At 42.0% G+C, this 27,560-nt stretch overlaps 1 protein-coding gene across 2 annotated transcripts; it reads left to right on the forward strand.

The window, feature by feature from the left end:
• Positions 1-27,560, forward strand: rab11fip2 (RAB11 family interacting protein 2 (class I)). 2 transcript variants are annotated; one of them, XM_072677368.1, is made up of 6 exons: positions 1-188; positions 495-1,090; positions 8,780-9,201; positions 10,337-10,676; positions 13,153-13,249; positions 17,797-27,560. In XM_072677368.1, the coding sequence occupies exons 2-6, from the start codon at positions 738-740 to the stop codon at positions 18,025-18,027; spliced, it is 1,443 nt and encodes a 480-aa protein (XP_072533469.1). In that variant the 5' UTR covers positions 1-188; positions 495-737; the 3' UTR covers positions 18,028-27,560. The 2 variants fall into 2 exon arrangements, with proteins under 2 accessions (XP_072533469.1, XP_072533471.1); XM_072677370.1 differs by lacking the exon at positions 1-188 and having other exon boundaries at positions 493-1,090; positions 17,800-27,560.

The following is a 27,560-nucleotide window of genomic DNA, read 5'->3' on the forward strand; positions in this document are numbered from 1 at the left end:
GCTTTAACGGGGCACATTTCTGAGGGGACCCTGCGCGTGTTTGGGGGGGTTTGTTGTTATTTATCTGTTTTTTAATACAAATAAACAAGAAACGGCGATTCAAGCGAGACGTGGACAACCGGGAGGGGCCGGACGGTAATCCGCTGCCGGTGGTTTTGCTGCGTTTCAACGGAAAACATGGGAGGGAGGTAAACTAGGAGTATGGCTTCATGTGTTGACAGTAAGACCTGAGCTCCTAATGCAAATATTAGCTGGATATCACGAGTTAATGTGTTTTTACTCACATCTGCTCATATATCTTTATTTGTTATGGTCAAATGTATGGTCAAAAGCTTAGTCAGGGGGGTGTTTCATAGCTAGAATGAAGAATTTGGTCATTTTCTCACTATTTTCCAACAGAAATGGCTGAATTAGGCTTTATTATAGACGCCGGCAGCTTGTTTTTGGTCCAGGGTCCTTTCCTGAGCTTTGTGTTTCTCTCCTTTCCATGTCAGGTTCCTGGTGTGGAGCCTCCGCTGTGCCTCCATAAGATGCTCGTAGGATTCCTCCTGGATGAAGAGCAAGGGAGGGACCATGTAGGCTACCTCCACCGCCTCCACTCCTAACATACCCACCAATGCCGTCCTTGTAACGTCGAGTCATGCAGCCCTCTCAGACCTGATCAGGAATGAAGCAGCCCGGAGATTCGATCTGAGTTGGTTCCCAGTCCCAGTCGCAGTCCATCAAACAACAGCGCAATGTCCCTAGCAGAGCAGTCCCAGAAGTGGTTTCCCACTCACGTCCAAGTGACGGTCCTCCAAGCGTCCGAGCTCCAGTCGAAGGGCAAGAACGGCACCAACGACGCCTACACCATCATCCAGCTGGGCAAGGAGAAGTACTCCACCTCGGTGGCGGAGAAGACGCTGAGCCCGGTATGGAGAGAGGAGGCCTCCTTCGAGCTGCCGGGTCTGCTGATGGAGGGCAACCCCGAAGTCTACGAACTGTGTCTCATAGTCATGCACCGCTCTCTGGTCGGGATGGACAAGTTCCTGGGCCAGAAGAGCATCAACCTTAACGAGATCTTCGACAACAAGGAGAGGAGGAAAATCAAGTAAGTAGTCTAGCTTCAGACCTGAGCCAGGTGAGGAAGGCATTCGGGAGCGTCTGAGAGTGAGGTGGGCCGGACTGGGCGACCCGGGTAGGTGAAGAAACCTGGCAGTAACACGGCATCTCAAAGCAGATGCTTAGGAGTGTATTGCAGGACTGTGGACAGTATCAACGAAAGTAGTAACCAACCAAGTAATCTCATTAAATCCATCAGCCTAATCCTTTTTACGGCACAGACCGGTGCTTAGGTCAGTGCTGGATTTCGGCCAGGGGTGCTCTAGACATGACTAGCCTCATTTTTAAGGACTGTACAGTAATGTAAATACCTAATACCTCCATCCTTGTTGATTGCAGAAGGCTGCTGCTAAGTTCTTGAGCTTTAGGACACTTTATTTGACCCCTAAAGCCCACCTTGACACCAGAGGAATGAACACACACGTTCTTAAACTTTATATACGTCTGATTTTAGCAAGGACGTTCCACTAGTGAGCAATCTGAGCGACTTCTGAGCCAGCTCCTATCAAACCACAGGGGTTCACACACTGCAGCGTGACCATCGCTGAAACACTCTGTTAATCACACATGCAGAGCTATTACAGCACAGTCTCAATCCTGAAATATGTGACACTGATACTTATTTATATGATAATATACTAACACTGTTAGGTGTTGGTGGTTGATGTGCTTGGTCAGTCTACCCTGTAATTCCAGGCACCAGGCCCCACCCACGTTTCGGTCACATTTCAGCACTGAATCAGTGTGATTTCCCCCCCTCTCTACGCTCAAGCGGTGTGTAGGCTGTCCACCTCATTCTTGCAAGCATCCTGTGTCATCAGTGGCATGCCCGATTTCTCAACAACAGACCACCAACGCAACTGGGGAGTTTTCTTCCACGCAGTCGGCGGACGCTCAGTCGATAGCAGAAGTTCGTTAGAGTGCTTGAGCTGTCAGATGATTATGGCCTGAGTGCAAGTCTGGTCATCTCAGGCTAAATCACTGTCCGCAAGATAATTATTATTGAAGTGAGCTTTAAACTTCATCTGAATGTTCAGTTTGCGTTATGGTCATTCCTGTTAACCCCTTAAACTCTGAGGGGCTCCTAAATCTTCTGTTCCTAACTCTCAAGCAAGCCTGTCTCCAGTATAGTATGATAAAAGGTGCTCTCCTGAACCCCTGCTTTACTACCCATATACCTTCTTTAGTCCAATTGTAATATTTATTAAATCGTAACATTTACAAGATGATAAACCTGGTCTCAGATATTTTACAGTTTCAGTAAAAACACTGACCCATCAGATACAGTAGATACAGTAGATACAGTAGTCCATGTTGTTTTGGCTCTCCACCCTCCACGTTGGCTAATTCCTGCCTAATACTCTCGCTCTCAGTGTCAGTGTTAATCGGTGACCTCAGGCCGTTTACAGTATGTGATTAGAAAGGCAGTCAGACAATTATGACCATTTACCTTCCTAAAATTATTGTCATGTAAAAGTACACACAGTGGGAGGGAGGGAAACCGGCAGGGCCAGAAACGTACTCTCGTCGTTGTATGACCGGAACGATGAGAAGAGCAGAAAAGCCTGTGAGCAGATGAACGAGTCTGGTGACGACAGTAGTTCTGAACATGCAGGCACAGATTTCCTTTCCGGTTTGTCTGGCCTCAGTGACTATCAGGCGTATTACGCCCTGTAGGCCCTGTTTGACCAGGCCTAACCCACATCAGTATTTGGATGCATGATCAGTGAAGCATTCGCGCAGCTGCACGTTCGTTCCTGTGTGACCGACGCAGAGGCAGCGCGGACTATTTCTGTGCATGTGTTGTTACCCTTCAGCTGTAAATGTAGCCATCTGTAGTCCCCAGTTCTCTTTTTGATTTAGAGAAGTCAAATAAAACGGTAAGGGAGTCTGTAGAGACCTGTAATTTATTTCTCAGGTCACGTGTGGCATAGTTATTAAAAACTGCAGGAGATATATCTGATAAATATGACGTCTGTTTTTTTTTTTTTTGGAAATTTAAACCTTCTGTTAGTGCTCTTGCATATTTGCGGTGATCTAGTTCAGTCATATCACTTCATTTAATAGTCACGTTTACTCTCTGAACTGAAGAGGCCATGTCCTACATTTCTATTTTTTAATTATATTTATTTTCTGCACTGAATTTTGAGCTGTATGGAACATTCCCACCTGCCACTGGCTGCAACACAACCCCAAAGCATAAGCCCTCCACTCCTGTGCTTAACAGTTGGAGAGGTGTTCTTCTCATTCAATTCTGCCCCATTTTTTCCCCCTCCAAACTGTCCAGTGACTGTTCAGAAACGGTAAAGGTTTTCACGAAGGTCACAGGAGAACAGTGCATCAGTACTCCAGAGTCTGCTGGCCGAATCTGCCCATAAATGGTATGTTTCAGAAGATGACTTCTCTCTACTGAAAGTCAGTGAAAGGTTGGGTAATGTTTTCAGTCTGTTGGGCAATGCCATGTGGCCTATTGCGGTACACACCAGAAGCTGTGACCTCAAGTGTGGCCTTAATAAGATATTATAAGATCAGATACTATTATTATTGGTGCACTTGCATATTTGCAGTTCAGTCATACGCTCCTTAATTGAATATTAACGTTTGGTCTCTGAAGATACCATGTCCTACATTTCTATTAGATCCTACATTTCAAGTAGTATATATATACATGTGTGTGTGTTGTAGCTTTGGCCAGCGTGCCCCTTTTGGAGTGATGTATGTAGATCACCATCTCTTCTGATTGGCTACCCTGTATTGCGAGTCACTGACAAACAGTCCAGACTGCAGCTTATTGTATTTATTTATTTATTTAAATTAATATAATTAATAATTAAATTAATTGTGGCCTGAATTTTAATATACTGATATATATATTTTGACCTCACAAAATTAGCTTGAATTAGCATATAAAATGGCCCAAAGTTAAAGACAGTGAAATAATTTTCTATGTTTTTCCATGATAAGGACCTATGTGTAATATAATAATAATAATAATAATAATAATAATATAATAAATAATGTAAAGTTTTGTCCAGAAAGGGAGCAGATGCAAATCGATAGACTCCATCATCCAAAGACTCTTTTAACACCCTTTATTCTTTACAATCTGAATTCGATACAGTGTATTATACTGCATTAGAGAGGGAAAGCCCCAGCTGATGGAATACTGTAATCTCCCGTGTGGCATAATCTGGCCGTTTGTCAGTCATGCAGAAGTTTGCAATTGAATTACCTCCAAGCCATCGCAGAGTGGAGCTCAGAGTCCCATCTGCTGGTAATTATCATACAGGCTACATCATCACCTCTCCAGCACATTACAGCCTTTTCCCTTAGCCGGAGAGACAGTGGCACGATATGTCATAATCACTGCCAGGCTTTTATTTTATTTACTCAAGCGCTCTGTGGAAGCACACCTAGGGGGGCTTTCGTCTTACCGTAACTCGAGCGGATACCCGCTTGACGCGAGCGCAAATCTCCCCTCCCAAGCCCCTCCTCGGCCTCTGAGCCGTCAAGCCTTTGGGCCTTGGAGTCCCAGGCTGGCCCTGGATTCTTTCTGACACCTAGTAAGAGTCCGTTTTGACGTCGGGCTCGACGGGCCCTAATTATCGCACACCTGTGTTTGTTGATTGTATGGACGTTTCCCAGCGGCCCACGCTGAGGAGGAGTGTGTTGTGAATTCAGGACCCAGGGAGGTTTATCTTGGCCTTGACTCGCATACTAAGGGCAGGGGCCCTGGCCTGATCTCGTCCTGTGCACTTCAGAGCTGCCCTTCTGGGCCCGAGGACAGGTTCAGTCCTCTCTTGTCTGGTTTCTGTGTGTGGGGATGGGCTGAAAGACTACCCTGAGCCGTCTACTGACTGTGCTGGTGCACATCAGCAGTGTACTTCAGGTACTTTACTCTCTGCCCCAGCATAACTGATCCAGCTCGGGAAGGGCCTGATGATTAGCTGATGAGCTGGATCAGGTGTATTGTGGTAGGGAGTAGTTGAATTTGTGCAGGGTAGTGGGTCCACAGGACTACGCTTAAAAGCCAGCTAACATTACAGACAATTGCTGTTCTTGGATGTGATCCATCGGTATAGTTCTGTGATTCTGAGGGCTGTGATTAACTGATTAATGGGAGAACAGTGGAGCTTCTTTATGATAGCAAATGGCTTATTGCTGCATTGTGTCTGAATATTATAGACCACTTTGTCCTTTAAAACCGACAAATGTTGCTAATTGTGCCCAGATTGGGGGCTAACATTTGCTGGTCTGGCCGAAGTGCAGTATGTGTGTGACCCCATTTATAATCAGGTTTGAGTCAAACAGTCCCACAGAAGCCCACAAATGCTTATGGGTGCCATTACTTCTGTTACATTGGCTTCCATCATATTTATAGTAGTTAAAGAGGGATTTCGTTCATTTCTTTCTTTTATTTCCACATAATTAAGTGATTTAGATGCTTTGTTCAATATCAAAATTCAAAAAACATGACAGACATACTTGAGACCTGTTTGCTCCCTAAATATCAGAATATTCCAGCTTTTAAAAAGCGATAGAAACAAATGAGCTAATAAATGCATAACGAATACAACAAATAAATATTAAAGGGTATTCAGGTTTTTCATTTGGACTACTGTCAATTATTATATATTATTATTATTATTATTATAAAAAACTGTCAATCTAATCAGCAATCAAACTCATCAAAATTATGACATTTTCACAACAAAAGTTCCAACAAAAATGTACTGTTTTATAGTCTTTACAAGCAAAGAGAACTAAACCATTAGAGGTGGGAGTGCAGTCTTGGTTAAAACGTGGTTAAATTCATGCAAATATCTAAATTTAGTTCATGTGTACGTCTCAAATTAAGATCTATCGAATTAGCCTAGGATCACCTGGAGATAACATCTGGTATGGGTGAATGTCTCCCATGAATACTTTGTAGGCAAATAAAGGTATAATAAAATATCAAATATATTTGAATAAAATCATCCTACAACATTACATAAGACTTATTATGATTAGATTAATTTAGAAAACCTTTTTTATTTTAAAAGCTTTTTTTTTTTAAACTGAATAATATTTAGTTTAATTGATCAAAGAATTTACCAATTTAACAAAATACCAAAATGTGTAATATCGTGACATCCCTAACATATTAATTTAAGGTGGTTTGGCAAAAAACTCTTGATTGTAGAGAAACATGGAAAGTCAGTGGTGGCATCTAAAAATTTGATTGCCTCCAGTAGAAGTTATGAATACACAACATGATGCTTAAGCCAATACTAACCTATAATACAACAAACATTTGGCCTAAATAAGCCTATAAGCTTATTTTTATATATATATATATATATATATGGCCCTGTAGGTGGTTTTGACTCCAAGTCAGTCAGAGGACCTGTGGAGATTCACTGGTGGTTCTGGAAAGTAAATAAAATGACTGTAATTGCATTGTAGTCATCAGGACCCCTGCTTTCATTCACTACCAGTATAAAGAAATGAGTCTGTCTCTCCACAATGAATTATTTCACACCAAGCCACCGGAATGAGGTTGGTTGGTTGCTTAAATCGCAGTTATTCAATTATGCAGGAAGTTTTAAACGTAGGTGGACTTCCCCTTTAAGCACCGATGCAGACGTCTACTTTTAGGTCTTGCTTTCGTTCTGTAAATGAGTCATGTGTACAGAATTGAATTGAAGCGAATGAGTGTAGATTTGTAGTAAACACATAAAAAAAAGTGTAAATGTGTGAGTTGTCAGTCGACCAAACCAGGAAACAGGGCCGAAATCTCAATCTCTGTGTTTTCCATCTACACATGTGTGAAAACCATTGAGCTTGAAAAGCAATCAGGACTCCCGGCGCACATGAAAAGCGTACAGCAGAGAAGTAAACGACTCTTCACTCCACTTAACATGTCGGTTTGACATAGCTTTGGGTCGGAACAGACCGTTTCTCACCCTGGCGGTGTTTTATGCGATTCACCCCGAGTCTGAATTAGAAAAAGGCTGTCCAAGCGGCTTTGGAAAAAGAGCTTTTTATGGCAGCGTACCCTCCGGTAATTTATGTTGCTACCCAGAAATATTCTTCCTTTTCTAATCTCCGAATCTCGGTGTAAGCCGCGAACGAACAAAGGCCAGATTTGTGCAAATGTCACCTTCTTTTCACAGAGTTATGGCATCAATCACATTACTTCCAGAAGAGAAAGCACTCGAGGTTAAGCAAACAGAAGCTGGGGAATGGCCTAGACAGGGGTGTATTACTTCACATTCTTTATGTGTCCCGAACCAATGCAGTTACCAGGGAATTATGTTTATCCCTGCTATAATATGCGTTCTCAGGCCGGGGAAAGGCTTTCAAATGGACTAGCCTGTGGATTTGTGTGAAGTGAAATTGAGTTTCTCAGCAGACAAACACGTTGCCCCCTTGCCGTGCTTTCTCTCTCTCTCTCTCTCTCTTTTTCTTTTAAATAATGAATTTATACATTCAGAGCCGGCCCCGAAAGAGACACTTTCCACTGTGGGGGCTTCATCCAACGGGGAGGCTGAGGTGTAATGAAATGGACAGTTTTATCAAGCTATACATCTCAGTTTTCTTCCCCCACCTGAGGCATTATAACACTAATAGTCTACACTTGATTTCTAACTGTGTACATTTACCGTTTTCTCGTCACCAAGCATGCATAAATGAATTAGTAAATGTTGCATTAGTAGTTTATTATAATCTTTTTATGATTATTTTTAAACAAACACTACAAAACTACAGTGCGTCGACACCTGCACTAATATGATCTCCACAAAAAATATCATCATCATCTAAAGAAACCCTTTCCTGCGTCCACAGCACAAAAGTCAAGTTCAGGCAAGCCTGTATCTTGTGGAGTCCCACCAGGATCTGTGTTGGGGTCTGTAAAACTGATGTTAATTATGACCGTAGTGTTGTTATGAACAGGGGTCTAAAGGGTTAATGAGACTAAAGGTGATGGTGCCAGTGTGGGCCAATTGGCTGTTCGTCAGATTATTCTGGAAAACTAGGCTATATGCAGACAAACTAATTGTGTTGTATTATATTGGTATTAAAATGTAAATATTCATGTTTTAAAACTTAATTAATTAACTTAATTAATTTCAGCTTGAGTTAGGGATAGGATTCAGCTTTATGTCGTGATTTGATTTATACACTTCTTGAATAAAGTAATTTTACAGTATTTTCCCCAGCAAGAATAAGGAGTGGCTGAAAATGTGACTTATATTAAAATGATTTTTAAAATATTTTTTTATTTAATATTATTATTATTATTATTATTATTATTATTAAGTTTCAGGTTTATGTGTCATTTGCACAACATGTCAGGACATTTATGCATTGAAATGCTTGTGGTGAGGCTCAGGTTGATGCTCTACAGGAGAACAAAACTATATACATACTGAACAAACAAAATATAGAATATACAAAGACAGGAGGGATCTGTGGAAATTCTTTGATATGTACATTTATGAGACAGGTATAGTCTGAGAGAGAGTGGAGCTAAATATAAATATGTATGTTTATGTCTATTCCTGTATTATAATAATAATAATAATAATAATATCTTCTGAGATGTAGTAATTCATGCAGTGTTCTGAAATAATATCTATATATATACATATATAAATGTACCCCCCCCCCCTGTCCCTTTTTCCTCTGTTAGCTGGTACACCCTAGACTCTCGTGCTGGCAAGAAGAGGAAAGAGAGGGGGAAGATCCAGGTGAGCATCCAGTTCATGAGGAACAACATGACTGCCAGCATGTTCGACCTCTCCATGCGGGACAAGCCGCGCTCGCCTTTCTCCAAGCTCAAGGAAAAGATGAAGGGCCGCAAACATGACGGTGCCTTCTCTGACACGTCGTCTGCCATCCTGCCCCGTTCGCCGCAGTGCGAGACCGACCCTCAGCTTCCCCAGGGCCTGCCCAACCAGCATCTGCACCTCTCAGCTGGCCCGGTGGAGCCCAGACCCAAGCGCTCTCTCTTAGCCGGAACTCAGAAACTCTCTGCTGCCCACTCCATGTCGGACCTGATAGGAACCCACTTCAGGCCCAAGCTGGACTCCATGAACTCCATAGAAGAGAGTGGTAAGGGGGGTGCACAGTCTATTCACAGTCTGCCAAGTCCGGTTCTTACAGTAACACAATTTTGATTTGAACACCAATAGCAAGTGTAGGTTTACAGTCCCAAATACCAGGTTATGGTTTAGCAAAACCACTAAAACATATATGATTGTTGCATTAGGAAAAAAAAAAACATAAAAAAGAGGAAAAATTCAGTTTTACATCCTTATTGACCAGTTTTAATTTTCTGTTATCAATATTAAAACTTTTCCAATATAGGCAAAATTACAACTGATTAATAATTAAGATGTTCTGTTTATCAAATGATCATGAGCCAAAAAATGAAAGCATTAATTATTGGCTGAAAGCATTAATGATTTTACATTAAAACATAGAAATATTTACAGTTTTGTGGCTTAATTAACCCATTTATTAATTAAGTCTTAGAAAAAAAAAACATTTTTACACAAGACTAAGTTCATCAGATAATCATGAGTACTTTAATTTTTTTGCAGTAGTATCATTTGGTAAAAATGAAAGCATTAATGATTGTGTGATAACCGAAATTTTACTGAAAAAAGAATTACAGCTTAATTAACCAATTCTAATTTAGTTATTTTGGTCAATATAATATATTTCAAATAATTCAAATATTTCATGTTTTTTTTTCTTTTTTTTTTGATAAATGAATTTATATAAATCTGTATATAAACATACATGGAAGCTAAGCTGTGAAAGTGGCCCTTCTCTGAATGAATTATTTTGTGAAGTCATAGAAACCAACACATTTACATATTTTTGCTTTTCTCCAAATGTAGTCAATCCGTCAAGACTTCTGGTGTCCAAAGCTTTTTTACAGTTGTGCTATGAAGCTGTGAGGCTAATGTTGCTTGTCTATCAGTGTCTATCAACGTCATAAAACTGTATTGTATTGCATTGTTACTGTAAGGATAACATTTCAGGCTTTTTCTACTTCTGTTTTTAGCTGTGGCATCCTTCTGGTAGCTAAGCTTTCATTAATTGTAAGCTACATTAGCTTCATAGGAGGCGCAGTAGGCTCTAATACACCGATCGACCTTCCATAAAACGAGGAAATGCTATAAATGCCATCTTCCATTAAACTATTCCAGTGCTGCTGACCGTCTCTCTTTTTGCTAAGGTGGGGTTGGCCCGCACAGGCGCTCTCAAAGCGAGGTGCCCGGTTACCAGGACGGCGAGGCGGCTAGCGACCCCTTCACGGACATCGGCGACCACATGCCGCAGAAGTACGCCACGCTTCCACGCAAAGGCAACCCCTTCGAAGGAGACTGGGACCGGCCGGAGCGGAAGGAGAAGAAGGAGAAGGTCAGCCTGCTGGAGCGAGTGACGGGAAAGAAAGAAGGACGGAAGGCGGGCAACGGAGGACGCTCAGGCAGTTCGGGAGACCTTCGATCTCCGAACCCGTTCACCTCAGAGTCGTCCAGTGACACCAACCCCTTCCTCCCACACTACATGCCCAGGTACTGGAATAGAAATCATTTACAGCTTCTCATATTCCAAACATACACCTGCTTATCTATTACAGTGTGTCCTGTCCCTGAACACACCTCTTTATATTTTTTTCGTTGTTCTTTTTTTTAAAAGAAACCGCAGTATAAAAAAAAAAAAAACAAAACACAAAACAAATGGGTTGATTGTTTTGTTTTGTCCACCACATCCTGTGTTCAGAACGCTTTCTGGAACATCAGAGCTCTCACTCTTGAGCTGCTTGAAATTCGTAGCCAGCTGCTCGACAGTGGAGATGGTCCAGAAGTCCCTGTTTAATCAGAGGAGAAGGTGTGTCATTAGGAAGATTTTATCAGCTTCATTAGGCGTCATTTTGTCCAAGCAGGCTGGGCTAACAGGGCCTGTTTCAGCCCTAATAGTGTTAACTGATGGAGAGATAGACCACTCAATTAAGCACTTATCTGGCTTTGGCCTGACAGGCCACTCATCCGCTCCTCCACCTTCGACTCACAGGTCATGGAGGAGGCCACAGCCGGGGGGAGAGCCTCACTTTAACGTCAAGTTGTTAAAATTCAGTGCGGCTGGCTTGACTTACTGAACCGGTACACTGTAGAACGGCTCTTCAACTACAGTCCAGTGCAGAAAAACTGTAAACACATAAGGAGCAACATCCAGAAGCAAACATCGAATGACGAAAAGACATGTTTAAACAAAGGAGGCTGTAAACATCAGTTAAGACCACCTGACAGATATGCTCATGGTCTTCTGCCAACCACCAAAAAGCTCACTCTGACGTTACAGCAGATGCTTCCACTTCTGTCAGTTGCAAGATGGATCTGACTGGCATGTGAGGTCTTGGCCATGCTATATATATATATATATATATATATATATATATATATATATATATATATATATATATATATATATATATATATATACATACATATATATATGGTATATATCTGGTCTGATGAGCCTGGTTTTCTTATCATATATATATATGATAAGAAAACCAGGCTCATCAGACCAGACACCCTCCTATTGTTGCTCTGAGGTCCAGTCCAGATGCTAGTGTGCCGATTGTAGGGTCTTTTGATGGTGGACAGGTGTTAGCATAGGCATTCTGACTGGTCTGCAGCTATGCGACTGTCTGTTCTGCCCATGTTAGATGGCCTTGGTTGTCCAGACACATTGATGAGGCTTACACAATGTCGCTGTTTTTTTTATTTGTCCCCTATCAGACCGCACAAGCCTTACCGTTTTGGAGATGCTCTCCCCCATCTCCCAGTCGTCTAGACATAACAGTTGAGCTCAGATCTTCACAACTGATCCCCCCCCCCCCCCCCCCCCAACACACACACACACACACATAACACAACCAGCTGTTCAGTTACTGTCTAACATGCATCCCAGGCCTTGACATGCACCGTTGTTATGGGGTAATCAACATTATTCGCATCATCTTAATGTTTTGGTTCATCAGCGTGTGTGTATATATACATACACCGAGCGCAGACGAGAAACACCTGGGACCAATGAGAAGAGGGCAGGGCTACAAATAACACACAGTTGAAGGGAATGACAAAGGTGGGGCAGGGAGAACCTAACCAAACCAAAACAAAGGAGCACATGGCCAACATGAGGAGACAATGTAAACAAGGGAGCGAACACGGCCAAGACTGGGGCAAGGCTTGGCTGGATGTTGCAACATAAAACTCTGAAGACACGTGGCGGTTTGCTGGTGGTTTTGGACAGTAAATAAAGAGGCTGTATTTGTGTTGTGTTGTCGTCTTGGCGACGTCTGGCTCCATTCACCACCGCCGTACAGAGATCCGAGTCGACTACAGTGAACCGTTTCACAGCCATCGCGCTCTGAAAGACTTTGTTTACATTTGAAGAGTCAGTGAAATTCCCCCGTAAGTAAAGCGCTTGTACCGCTGAAGTCGGTCTGATGGGCGGTTTGCACAGCAATTAACGGAAGCGTAGCTACTGCGGCTTATAATATTACACTCCTTCATTAGTTCTCGGAAACGCCGTTTCTGAAAGGGTCCACAGGAAGCCCTGTTGACTTAGATAATGCTCGCTCACACGTTCGAACTACTGCGCGGCATCCCCGCCTAGGTAGGTGACCACAGCGATTGTTGGGAAACGGAAAATAGACGCATCAATAGAGTGTGGGAGGGGGAAAAAAAAGCGCCTAACTGCCCCTCACTTCCTGTCAGTGGGCCAAGACCACGTCGCTGTGTTTGACACCTCAGTCAGGATATGAGATTATTGAGGTCAGTTTGATGATAATGAAGCTTATTTTATAGGTCAGCAGCTATGCTTTGCTGTGCCTGTGTTTACCGCTGCTTGTTCAACCCCTCCTAGATCGTGTCGGTTTCTGGAGAATTGGTTGTTATCTACCTTCCCTTTTTCGCCGGTAAGGTTTGGTTTATGCCTCGTCAGACTGAAAGAAGGTGCTTTCTCTTTGTTCTGTTTTTGCAGTGAGAACACGAAAAAGCCCATCAGTAATGAGGACCTGAGCCAGAGGAAAAAGACCTCCCCGGAGAAGAAGCAAGGCAAGAAGAACACAAGAGAATCTGTAAGTTGTCATGTATATCAGTTAGGGGTTGAAAAGAAGAAGAGGGGCATTGATTCTGTTACTGCTGTAGTGTTACGCTTACGGTGTGCATAGCCCACCCTAATGCACGTGGGTGCCTTACTGAGTATTGGCTGACACTGAGTTTGTCCAATTACCTGTTTATAGCTGCATTCTCACATTCTACATACCTAAGCCTGGTAGGACTGCACAGTATATGGAGTCACATCGCAGAATGTGCAATGTCGGGCACAATGGATACAACAGAAAAATCTGCAGCTGCTGATTGGATCTGCCCAGTGCCATTTGTTTTACTCCAGTCTTTGATACACAGAGTGCATAATTAATAATCATGACCTGTTGGATCATTAAGTCCCCCCAATAATATCATGCAGCCCTTCACCTGGACTAATGATGTGTCCCTCAGATGTTGTCAAACTGTAAAGTAGTGTCACACTGCAGACTCTATACCACTTTAATACCTTGAAAAACTCTTCTTGCTGCTAAATGCTGGGAATGATGCCTGTCTGTGTGGCATCTACAGGATGCTAGAGGGCACGTTGTTCAAACACCTAGGTAACACAGGGGTAAAAGCCAAGGATTTGAGCTGGATCAGTCAGGCCTAGCTGATATCCGATCCATTTAAGCATTCCTGTATCCGCACTCAATCTCGATCTACTAAATCTAAATATTACAAGCTGTTTTCTGAGAGGTATTGCAGTATTTCAAGCATTTGTGTAGTACTAAGAGTGTAGTAGGTTGCTCTCGCTGCTGTACAATGAAAAACATGTATCTCCTTTTTTTTAATTTTTTTATTTTTTGACTTTTTTTGACTTTTTTGTCCATGGTTTGAACCCTGGACCAATAGAAATACTCTAAATGACTTGGAATAAACAAAGTTAAGAAGAGTTTTGCCTCCTCTCCTGTTAAGTCACTGGTATTCACTGGACCGGGACAAAATATCTATATCATTTTAAAATGTATGTTTATTTTGTGAGATTTATAATATTGTCAATTATAGATATTTTTTACTATATTCATTTATATATATATATATATCCACACACAGTTGCAGTAAAATAAATGGACACACCTGGTTGAATGTGTGCTGATCTTCATATTAAAATACTAAAAACATTTTCACTGGGGACACATGGGTATCCACCGTAGTAGGCCTAATTTGTAGGACTGTGGCTGTGTGTGTGTCCGTGTGAGGATAAAAATACCTCCCAAACCATGCAGTTACAGTTAATGTTAATTAATATATACACAATAACTCGTTAAGCAGAACCAGTAAATAACCTTTAAAGCCTTTATAACCATCTCATCTCCTTTCAGTTCAACCTACAACTCAGGCCTACTTGAAAGTCCTCCAGAAATCTATGGCATCCTAACTATGGTGTCCCCAGTGTCCCCTTTTAAAAAGCAAAAATATGATCAATGATCAGATCAGTGATCAGCTCTCATTCAACCAGGTGTGTCCAGGTGTGTCCAGCCTGTGAAGTTGTACAGGACCATCCGGATCAGAACTACCTGACACGTTTATCTTGCTTAAATACTATTAAAGGCCTGAGATTCCAGACTTGTGAGCGTTGGGATGCATGCAGCATGCACAGCTGCAGTCTAAGCAGCTGCTGAGTGATGCCTCTTTTTTTTATATGTTTAGATGTAAAAGAAAAGTTCCAACTTGCCAGAACTTTTAATTAATGATTTATTGCAGTGCGATTTGACACAGCAGCACATGACGCTGATCTCTGCCACGATATGACTCGTGACACTCTGCTTCAACTACCATTTATCTAATTAACAGATTGAAATAGCTGCTCATCTTCTTTGATCTACGTGTAATTTGAAATGGTGTGATGTTATTAACGTGCTTCCCTTTCTCTTTCCTTTTTTTTTTCTTTTTTTTTGGAGCCACTGAACAAGCTGGTGCGCTTCTTTCAATAATTGGAAATGCCGTTGTGAGAAGCGTGTAGTTTGTCGCTGGTGTGACAGGTCAAGCTCAGGGCAGGAGGTGGCGTGTCTGGCTTTGTCGTAATTGTAGTAGTGGTTGTTGTCATTATGTCGGGCGCGGAGGAGCGTTTACCTTGCGCGAGGGGAGACTGAAATGATGTTTAAATGGTTAACACAGTTCTGAAAATGGCTTTCCTCACCCGCCGCCGAGACCGCGTTAGCAACACGTCTGTGAAATGGCACTGTGAGGACCTAATTAAAGCGTGAGGGGGAGGAAGCCGGTTGAGACGTTTCAAAGGACTGGAGTTTTAGATTTTCAGCGCAAAGGCCCTCATTAGCTTCGGTAATGAGACAACTGGAGAATGCCAAGTGCAAGTCTTATCTCGCCGCTTCCCCTGATTGCACAAATCTGCTCGTCAGCGCTTTGCTAGTTCATGGTCATTTCCTGGGCTCCCTTCAGTGGCGCTGCCAGCCCTCGCCTCAGTGCTTCTCCGCTTCGCCCCAGTGTCCTCTTCCTCCAAATCCTCCTGTCCTCGCGCCGCGCCGACCCCGGCGAAACGCCTTCGTTATTTGACGTGGCGTCTCGTTCCGAGGCCGGAGGCTTTTCTTGGCCGGTGGAGGGCCGTCATTCGAAGCGATGTTTGCGTAGATCCTCGCGGTTTTGCGTGTTTTTCTTCGAGAGATTAGCGAAGGCAGGCAAATTCAGGGAACTCGTCCAAGCAACCTTTATGAAGACAAAACATCTTCACTTTGGCAGTTTTATGAAGGCGAAAGCGCTCTTTGTTGTTTCCCCAGGGAAAAGAGAAGGAATGTCAGTGGCTTTATCTTTATTATTGTTATCTGAGAAGGCTAATCTTAATTGCTGCTCTTGTCAGCTCATCTAGTCAAGGTTCTGGGTCAGGGTAAGGACTGGAGGCTGGCTAGGAGTCTGAACACTCATCCGTCTCCAACAACACATCAGCTACCGACTTACTCGGCCTGTGAGAAGCCCGAAAGTGATTCATTTTTAGCTAACGAGAGATGTCTTGCGTATTACGTTGTAATTGCCCATCTGATACCGGGCATCGCTGTCGGCCTGGTGACAGCAGGAAGTGCTGGATTTGATGTTGGAGGTAAAAAGGAGTGATGCCGTGTTGATAGCCATGTTTCTTCCTTGGGGGGGTATCATAACCTGCTTTTACAGCCAATTTTGAGGCTTTTTAGGTTCTAGGTGCCTTGCCTCTAAACATGAGCATGCATGGCTATTTAGCTTGGTGAGTTGAGAGAATGGGAGTCCCGCATGGCTCCCTGCTGCCAATGAAATAATAACTTCTGTTCAAAATTAAGGCACTAAAAATCCAATAAAGCCATTTATTTATATTCATCCACGGGTGGCATACTTCATTCCTTCATACAGTTGTTTAGTACATTGTTTTGATGTAGAAGCCACAGTTCCATGACTTGGGCTGTGTGCTATATAGAAAATCATTGCTGTAGAGACCCAAATCCGGAATAGTGTATACGCCACTTTTTTTAAATGCTCGTATCAGAAAGGTTTAGCATATTAGCCTTTTAAAATAGCTGCCAGCCTTATCACCAAGTAGTATAACCAGTATTAAACACATCATAAAAAATCGGTAATATTTTTATGTACATGCATCAAAAGTAGGGATGCCGGTGGATCGGGTATCAGCTATTTTAATCCCGATCCAGTTCAGAGTCTTTGTTTTAACCACAGTGTTCAGAGCGTTATGTGGTATCCTCATGACACTGTTAATGGACGTTATAGCTAAAGCTATTTTAATCCCAGGGCAGCAGTGTGCACGTTCTTAGAAGGTAAATAGAAGCATTGGGGGTCTGCAGCGTGGAGGTATTTTACAATGCAGCATAAACAGGCAGTGATATAATAAAAGTCTCATCTAAATGAAATTAATCAGTCCAGAATGTCTCATTATAGAAACTAATACTCAGAATAAAGGGATTTTACTGAACGGATTATAGGGAACGGAAATAAGGAAACTTACCTGATTGGGTAGTCTTTTTACTGTAGTATGAAGGTGCAAACTAACGAACGAGGTTGTATTGTTTATGGAAAAATTTATGCTTAATAGCTGTTTCCGTAAAAGCTTTAAGAAGCAGTTTCACATGTATTTAAAAAAAAAAGTCATGGCTAGGAATAGGAAAGTCATCATTTTAAAAAATCTTTATTTTCAGTGCCATAAAACTTGGCAAGTGTTCTTTTAATGCAGTAATAACACACAGGTCACGTCGTGATGCTGCACCACTAATTAGTAAAGAGGCAGACAGTGGAAATATTACAGGTTGCACATGTTAAGAGTTGAAACCTCTGCAGTGCTGCTAATTTGATATATTTGCTATTGAAACTGACCTTGATGTAGAATCTGCGCTCGCAGTTCAAAGCTTTTCATTAATCTCCCCATGTTGTCCTTGTGGTTTGGCGAGGAAATGGAAGAAGAATGGTATGTTTGGGTTCTGTGCTTCTGACAAGAGCTTCTGAAGGACCAAATAACAATGAAGTTCTGCTTGAGCGGAAAGTTATGATAGTGGTTAATTTAAGTTTTTTTTTTTTTCTGTGTTTTCTTCACACGGTTCAGGAGGCTGAGCAGCTCCAGACCAGTATGGCGGTGTACAGCGGCCTTTCTTTCGGGGAGGTGGTGCAGGAGCTGATCAAGCAGAAGGAGGTGGTGAAGAAGAAGGACGCCCACATCCGCGAGCTGGAGGACTACATCGACAACCTGCTGGTCAGAGTAATGGAGGAGACGCCCAGCATCCTGAGGACGCCGTACGAGCCCAAGAGGAAAGCGGGCAAAATCTCCAAGAAGTAGAGGTGAACTTCACCTTCACACCACTAGGGTGTGGATGTTAGCCCGGAAGCAAAAGCTGCGAGAAACTGAAACGAGCAATTCTGATTACAAGCCGATCTTGCTGAGGTTACATGTAATCAGAATTTCTGACAGCTTGAGATTGTCACTGATGTTTTTTTTTTTTTTATATATATATACATAAAATATAAAATATGGGTTATCGGATGAAGGATGGTGGACTACGGCTTTGTGCCAATGCCAAACGCACTTCTAAAAGGTACGTAAGTTTGGGTGAGGTACGCATACGTATATCTTTACAGTTTATTTAAGAAAAAGGAACAAAAAACACACCTTTCCTCATGCGAGGAGGCCGACGTTGTGATCGGAAAACAGACTGTGGCAAAAACCCTGAACAAACATTTAAACCCTTTGGATTGACTCTTCTACTGTCCGTTTTCTAATGCACCGTATTCATCACCGCACACATACTCAGTGTTGTTGCTGTCGGAGTTCGGCCACATCCATTGCCTTCGTGGGTACGTGGCAGAGCGGACTACGAGGGCGCACTGAGGGTGCTCAGTCGTTACTGTGTATAATAGCCATGTGTTGTGTTTACTGGATGTCTGAGGACCGGTGAGAAAGGCTGAGCGCAGTTTACTGTGACCCCGTGGCCGCTAGCTGTTTAGAAACAGGGTAACTACGCTGCCCCCTTACTGAAGTGTGTTTACACTGTGCTGTGAGACGGAAGAGCAGAGCTCAGACTGTCTAACCGAACGGTATCGCTCTGCTGTCGATGTTTTACGAGTTACGGAATGTCATTATCACTACTGTCGTTTAACGGTGATCATTTGAGCTGGTGCTGGAGTTGGTTTGGTTTGGTATGGTATGGTTTGGTTAATTCTGGGGAGAGGGTACGAGCAATCTGGTACTTGCAATGGGCTGATATCAATATCAATAACCATTTACTTACTTTTTTTTTCATATATAAACAACCAGACATGACAAATCATCAACATTTACAGTTTGATATGTAACCATTTCTTATTATTAGGGATGCACCGATCCGGCCTTTTCAGTTCTGATACGATACATAAACTTTGCATATCGGCCGATACCCGATACCAGTCCAATACCATTGATGAATTAATAAACCATACTCCTCACCATGTGGGAGAGGCTTAAGGCGTCAGGATTAACTTCAACATTACTTTATATAATATAACAAATTAACACGGATATAAATGTACTAAATTGCCATCTGTCATTTATTTATTTGCACATTTAGTGCAGTCTCGCACCACCAAATTAAAGTAAAAGGATCGGTTCCATGGATCGACCTAATTATACAATACTCAGTCAAGCTAATTTGTTTATAAAGGGACCGATACCTAACCCTAATATCAGATCGGTGCATCCCTACTTATTATTTAGGTGTCGTTATCATTGGGCGTAGCGATTTTCAGTAAATATCAAAAACTTGAATTGACAAAAGCTTATCAGAAATTAGAACTGCATCACCGATAAGCTCCTCGGTTTCTTTTCTTGATCATTTTATTGAGCCAGACGGAGTACAGTGGGCAGGGAGGGGGAGGGGCTTATGTTGTGCACTCTCCCACACTGAAACAGCTGGGCTTTTTACATATAAATTATCAGAGTTGATCAGTTTGAGGTTTAAAAGACTGCAGGCAGTGAGAAAGTTCTGTTCTTTTAGCACCAATCTGTGTTGAACAGTGGTCCAGGTAGATCACCAACCCTGCCCCTGGAGATCTACCTACCTTCTAGCTCCAACTGTAATCCGTTTCACCCAATCCAACTACAATAGAACATACAGTAGATGGTTTATCTACCTACTTCCTCAGGACGTGCTTCATGAGTTGAATGAGGTTTGTTAGAGTTGGGTTGGAGGTGAAACTTTAAGGAAAGTGAGTTGGAGACCAGTGGTGTAGAATAATAATAATAATAATAATAATAATAATAATAAAAAAAAGTTATTTAGCATACATCCTTATACAGAGCCTCTCAGGTCTGTGAATGTGATGTTCAGACACCAACTGTGGCACTCCTAATAATGCAGTGCTGATCCTGATGTGGAATTGCACCTCCAGTATCCCGTATCTGAGGCAGCGGTGGTATCCGCTGTATGTGAATTTCTAAAATGTAGACAATTCCAGCACTAGTGGCTGCATGACTACGCAGTCTGAGTGGTCAGTTGGGTAGAATTGTGTTATCAGACAAGATGATGATGATGATGATAATAATAGTTTATGTGCTAGTATTTACATTTTGGAATGTAATGTGTTGATCCACTGGAGTGGTACACAGTTACACTACTGAGTGTTATTTTGGAGGCATATTTAGTAAGTCCTTGTTGAATCGAACAAAAGCCAGATTAAACACAAAAAACTAACCACCACCACATTGCACACACCAAGAAACCCTTGCAGTGATTGTGGTGCTCTGTTTCCAAAGATCTGATTCTGAATGTTTCTCAGCCAAACCTAAACCTGCTGGGTTTAAGTGTCATCAGCACTAAGAAGTGATTTGCACTAATGGCCAGATCTATTGAGAGCTTACGCAGAGTCAAAAATAGTCATGCAAGTTAACCTTAAAGATTGACCTGTATACTGTAGGTTTTTTTATGTGCCCCTCCCCCTCCCCCCTCCTCATTTTGTCCTCCTATGTTTTGTTCTTTTTTGTATTAGCTATAAATTTTTTTTTTTTGTACTTTTTTTTTTCCAATGATTCGATCAACTTTCTCCTTCTCTTCTTAGACCTGATTGTATTTTTATTCTTTGTAAGCCAAACATTTTAATGTTTGGTTGATGTACTTTTAATAGTCCTCAAAAAATGAATCAAAGCTGAAGACTGTATGGGGCAAATGCATCTCATCAGCCTTTTTTTTTAAAGTCTTATTCAATTATTCATTCCAACTTACAAGTGCAGCGTTTTGCTTGCTACAGTACAGTTACTTGTTTACAGATCGTGTTGTGTAAGGTACTGCTGGACTGTGGAAAAGCGATGGAAATTCTGCTGTATTTCTACATTCGATCTGCACAGCTAATGAACATATCTGGTGTATTGAGAGTTACGTGTCAAGACCGAGGTTGCAACCTCCAAGCCGTTTACTGTGTGAGATATGCCACCATCTCAGGACGCTGTGCTGGTAGCGTTCTTCCATGTCATTGGTATAATTCATTGGATCTGTTCATTTCTTAGATTTTTTTTCCCCCAATAGTAACAAATGTAGAAGGAGAGTGACTGACTGACTTTCTTTTCTAAGTGCTCGACTACGCAGCTGGACGCTGCTTAAACATTAAACATTTTCTTTAAAACTCTTGCACTGAAAAGAAACTGTCAAACTGTTGTCACCCTGTCAAGCGTTCAGTTTCAGTAGGAAGAGGAACTTACTTTTTACAGTATTTCCCCTTTGACTGAGTGATTCACCTGGGATATGAGGCTCACTGCTGTCTGGCGGTGACTTGCTTCTGGCTGGGCTCTTTAAGAATCCATCAGATAAGTTGTTTTGTGGAGGTAACTGATGCTGGCTAAAGCTGAACCGGACAAAATGGTGTGGACAAGACTAAATACAGTGGAACTAGTTAAGAAACACAAGTAAATAAATACTATTTAATATTTAAGAAGAAAAAGTTACAACATCATTAGAATGTAGTTTCTCTACAGTTGGAGTCGAATGGCGTTAGAGAGAGATGCTACTGTGTAATCCGATACTGATAATGAAATTTAACGTTTCTATCAATGGCTGTAGAAAGCATGGACAGCGTGCAACGTCTCTCAAAGGTGAAGCAACTAGCGCCTCTGCTGGCTGGTTGCAGTATAAAAGGTAGCTCCACCCGTCCCCAAATGTTTCAATATCAAAACAGCCCTTTTTCCGTCTCGTCCATGTCCAGTGTCTCCAAATTCCAACAGTTAGTTTTCCCCCTGCTAATATTGGCTCATTTTCTGTTTCCCCCCCTAGAAATCAGTTATTAAACCCTTCCATTAGCTGCACTTTTACTGTTGGGGCGTCCACTTACTGGACAAACTGGGAATCCAGAGGATTAAAATCCGCTCTGCTTCTGCAGTGTAAGCTCAGTGAAGGCGGTCTGGGACACTGAGGCTTGATCTGAGAAAGAAGGACGGGTCTACCAAAAGAGTAGGCGAGTCTTGCTCCACCTTTCTGCTTCACTATGCAGACACTGGTTGCAAATTTGACAACATGGCGGACAGTTTTGGCTTCATTTCTGTAGAACATGGCCTAATGAAATGGAACCACAGCGCACATGTTTTCTATAGTGATTGGTTACTGATTCTGATATTTGTATATTATTGTAAATTATCATGATAACAATAACACAGTGTCTTATTGCCCACCCTACACTTGCAAACAGCAGCATTCGGTTGCAGTATAAAGGTTTTTCTTTGCTGTGATTCTCATTCCTGTGGCTTACATGTGATATTTCAAGCTTAAAGCTTAAAAAAACACATAAAACCACATTTATCTCTGTTTTGTTCTTTTTTAATCATTGAAACTCCTCAGTTTCTTGCATTGTGTGAACATTTCCACAATAACCAGACCAATAAAAATGGAAGTGTTTCCAAATTCCTCGTAATAAAATCTTAAAACAACTATTTGAGATATGTGGTCAGCAGAGGTATGCTAAGCTCTGCCAGTTGTTCCACTGTAGGGTGTAGATTCTATATGCTAGACTGTTTCAGACTAATGTCAGCTCTTCATATCATCCTCAGCGTCTTGGGTAAACTAGTGTTTAGAGGTTTTTGGTTTTTTTTTTTTTTTGTTTTAGTTTTTTTTAATGTATCTCAGGACTTTTGCCACCACTTGAAACAATCACGTCGCATTTGGACCGATACTGAGGAAGGCAGGCGGAGAAAGGTCAGTGGGATGTCCTGATTAGAAATAAATGAATTGAACTTTGACTGTAGTTTAGTTAGCTAGTCCTAACCAAGTTGAACCCTTTAAGGTATGAAGCAGAAACCCTGACAAGCCCTAATCCTCCTAAAACTGCCAACTTGGCTCCCTTGTGTCTCCACTGACTGCATGGGAGGGGCAAAATCCTGTTTAAATACACTGAAAAGGTACATATTCTTCAAGTATTTGCATGGAAACAAATGTATTTGAAAAGAAAAGAACTGCTTTAGACAGTATATGCTAACCCACTTAGAATGTCCTGTTAAATGAAGGATGAGTGGTCACTTGACAAATACAATGATCTGTATATTTATGATTAAAAAGGCTTAATATTATTAAAACATTAGTCGAAGTGGTGATTACAGACTTTTGAGAGGTAGTGTAAGTAGTCCGAGCACTCTGCAAACAAAGGCTTGCCACGGGCACAGCCATTTGTACAAAAAACTAAGCGATTTGGGTTCACTGTGCGGACGTGCTGTACGTTCTCAACTTTGAGCTTTTCCTCAGTGCTACAGGAGGACTTTACTTCCATGCGGATGAAGTTTTGCACAGTGCATTAGTGCCATCCGCAGTGTTACACATAGTGTGAGTGTTTTTGAGTTTGCATGGGTGTCGGTTGAGCCACATACAAATGAAAGAAATTAGCTTCATAAAGCTTTCATAAAAAGACGTTTGTTTGTTTGTTTGTTTGTTATATAACTAAACCTGATGCTGGTGTTTCTGCAGCAAACTACATATAGTTCTGTGCCAAGGTCAGAGACCACCCTTCGTTCATTTGATTGTCAAAGTGTATGTTAAAGTATGTACCGCAAAATGACTCCGAAACCTAAAAGATATTTGAGTGTTTAGCGCTCCACCCTTTATCTTTACCACCACCCAATTACCACTTCCTTTCTTCTCAGGAGAGTCACTTTCACACTCGGACGCTGCCTCTCACCATCTCTCCTAGTCCTCCACACCATTTGACTGATGTTGAGGTCTGGAGTCCTCGTCTTGGGTGGTCTGTCCGTTGTGGGTAGCCCAACTGGGAACCAGAACGCTTTGGCCTCTGGTTCCACATTGGCCCCACATAGTGATTGCCCACCAGGGTCAGAGATGGGTGACAGAGACAGAGGTGTTAAGCATGGGTTGTGCTATATAAAGATGAAGGCTTTAAGTGCTGTATATCTTGGCAGGTGTGGTGGTCCTGCATGCTTGTTTGGGGTCCCATTTTATTTATTTATTTATTTATTTTCTAATTCTAACTCCCCATTTTCTAGCCAATTTGGAAGACCTCCCATCACTAGCAATGCCCCCAACACTAGGAGGGTAAAGACTAGCATGTCTAACCTGCCACCTCCTCTTTTTAAGCTGCTGCTGAATTTCACTGAAGCATTGCTAGGCAGCCAATGTGCCCCAGCTCCGACACAACAGCCAATAGACGCTTGTGCTGACCAACACATCATCGCACTAGGAGTAGGGAGGAAGTGCCATCAACCCACCAGGGAGAGAGCAAGGCCAGTTGTGCTCTCTCAGACCCTGGCTGCCGATGGCAAGCAGCATGACCTGGAATCCCAGATTTGCGGGTACATTTATCTACTCTCCAGTCTCTTGTGTTCAATGGATCGATTGGCTGGGAATTCAGTAAATGAAGGGTGGTCTCTGGTGTTTGCACTTTACTGTGTGAGTAACATGAATTGTAATCCAGTGCTGTTAAATGCTGTCGGTTGAAATGAATGAATTACTAAATAATTTTTTTTTTTTTAATGGCTTTTTCAGCTGCTGCTGTTCTTCACATAAATATACCGTCTTCCACGTAGTGTGTTGTAATGGTGTAATTATTGCTAAATGCTTCACGGCTATACAATGACTTTCCTTCCAGTGTTTCATATTCCACTTTATTTTTTTATTATTATAATAACTTTTTTACTACGCACCTCCCTTCAGCGCTGTTTCAGCTATGTGTTCAATTCTGAATGTATTCAATCAGAAATGTCTGTAATCCCAAATGTATGTACGTGATCTCCAACAGCCCATTTTTATTTTTAATCACATTGAATAATCTTTTTTTTTTTTTTTTTTTTTTTTTAACTTGCCAAACTCTCAACAGCCAACATTTTACATTCGTTCTCACAATAATTGTGCTGTAACTTTCCTCCAGCAGACTACAGAATATAACTTGATGCACGCCAAGGGAGACGGCCTGTCAGTCACTGTCACCAGTAGGTCGCGAAGGCAAAGAAACATCACTCGAACATTTGCATTTTAAAAGCAGCCTCTCGCTGGCGGTTTGCAGAGCCGTCCGATTGTCATAGGCGGCTGAGTCGAAACTAAATTGAACTCTCCATGCTTGTCTCCTTCCCTCTCTCAATTACACGTCAGCTTGTTTTGTTTGCTGAAATGCAGTAACCGCTCTAATTAACTCCCCCACTTGGGCTCTTGATAGCGACTGATGCCAAGTTAAACTGTAATTAAGGCTCCGTTCTAGAATTGAACCTTCCACGCACAGAATTTCAGACGCACTATTTTTGCTTCCTTGTTGGGAAACACGCAGCCGTTCCAGTGCTTCCAGCTCCGTATTTCCCCAAATGTAAACATTCCCTTTCTGCAGAAGTAGTGCGCTCTGACGGTATCGGGTTTAGTTTAGCTTTCTTAAATTATTTTTACTAACCACAAGTCTGCGAGCACTCCTTATACTTGTATTTTGCATCCTTTTCTCATTTAATGGGACATTTTCCCCCACGTTCATCAACATTTGAGTGAAAAGCACAGGCGCAGGCTTCTGATGAGAAGGTCAGGTCCACCTGAGTGTCGTCTGATCAGCAGCTTCACCTCAAAACACGTCTTGAGACCTTGTGTCTCAAATTTGCTCAAATATCGATATTTACTAAGAAATTCTGCAGAATCGCTGGTGTTTCATCTTCAGGCCTTTCTTGTGATTTATTTCAGGTTTAGATGACCTGTGCTCTCAGACTTCGGGACCCCGCTGTTTGGCTAAAGCTGCTTTCACACTTGCCTTGCTTGGTGTGGACCAAGCAAACCTTTTCTCTAATCTGGTTCGTTTTAACAAGTGTGAACACACTACCTGCACCCTAGCACCTTCACTGCTAGTGGGAACACACATTTTTTTATGGTGGTCCATACCAAACAAGGGACTCCCAATACCAGAGCCCTGTACTGCAAATATATAGCCCACTTCATTATAATCTGACCATGTTCTCATATCATTTTAATAACAGCAGATTTATGATGGGTTGGACAGTCTGAATGGTCCATTCAAACTGAGGGTGATGTGACCTACCAATCATAATGTAGTAGACCTCAAGTAAGGATTATTTGATGGTATTTGATTTTTCCATGCTTTATAATGGGTAGGTAATACATTTAATCAAGAATATACTGTCTGAGATCAGAGATTTAGATTTTTTGACTATAGTATGCTGCGTAAAGTAATCAAGCTCCAGAATCCCAACTTATTTACTGACCAGTCAGCGAATGAGCCGCCAACCGCAGCTTGATTTCGGGCATGTCTTTGCTGTCGTAACGACAGAAAAAGTCATGTATTAAGTCTCTTAATTAATAATGGATGTGTTTCTCTGCAAAACATGCAGTAATAGACCAATCAGCGTGTCTCTCGTCGTTCCCTTTAAGAGCCAGGTGAGGTCTGACTTTGGAGGATTGCTATTTCGGGGGGGTACGAGCGTCGGGCTGCACGCGCCTGTGTTGACAACTCACCGCCAAGATAGCAACGACCGTCTGACTGTTGACGTCTGCCTAGGCTGTTTTCAGTCAGTGGAGCTCCTCCTGTGTTTTCCGTTGCCAAGATACACAGCAACACGCCAGAAACTGACCTGAACACCCCTCATTTCGAGACCACCGCTCCCATCGGTGTAGATAAATTCACAAGCAGTGCTGCTGTGTAAATCGTGACGCATCTATGGGACCCTAGGTGTGAAAGCAGCCTAATTTGTGTAGAAGTACAAAGTAGAAGTGTTCACTGACTAAGAATGATGTTGATTACGTGTGTAATCGTAGTAAATGCAAGAATTCTCAGTGTAGCTTTCAGTCCTATGTAAGTGATACCAAAAATTGCCCTAGTTGCCATGTATATTTTACGTTGCCTTATAAGCACATCACAATTAGTTTTTATGAGCCACTGTCATTATTGAGCCACATAATGCTCTGATTCTGCATTATTTTATATCATTAAAGCCATTTCTCATTCGTTTCAGCGTAATTCTGTGTTTTGCGTTGCAGCCTCACTAATCATCACCAGTCATTTACAATCAATACAATGAAACCGATACTGCGCTTCAACACTACTCAGAATGAAAGCCCCAGGTCATGATTGTTGTTCAGACTTCTTACTAAATGTTTCCTACTGACACACTTTTTTTTTTTCTCTATAGTTTGCCGGCAGGAAAGTGTCCCCAATAAAAGTCCCTTTTATAATACCTTTGTATTTATTCATGATTGACCCCCAGTTTTCAATTTTGAATTTTCTGTCTCTATACTCTCAGCATGTGGCATGGGCAGAAAACAAACAAACAAAAAATTACAAAGTAGAGTTTATGGAGGGCGTGATGACTTCCATGTGGAAGGAACACGGTTGTACTGTCCTTTTCAATAAACACCCTGTACTTCTTAA

This window comes from Salminus brasiliensis, chromosome 4 (assembly GCF_030463535.1).
Source record: "Salminus brasiliensis chromosome 4, fSalBra1.hap2, whole genome shotgun sequence".
In the NCBI taxonomy this organism is placed as follows: Eukaryota; Metazoa; Chordata; class Actinopteri; order Characiformes; family Bryconidae; genus Salminus; species Salminus brasiliensis.

Excerpts from the sequence above, each read along its gene's own strand:
- rab11fip2 (XM_072677368.1), top strand. The coding sequence starts at position 738 with ATGTCCCTAGCAGAGCAGTCCCAGAAGTGGTTTCCCACTCACGTCCAA. Across the intron at positions 10,677-13,152 it reads CTCCCACACTACATGCCCAG|TGAGAACACGAAAAAGCCCA; the intron begins GTACTGGAATAG and ends CTGTTTTTGCAG. Across the intron at positions 13,250-17,796 it reads AGAAGAACACAAGAGAATCT|GAGGCTGAGCAGCTCCAGAC; the intron begins GTAAGTTGTCAT and ends CACACGGTTCAG.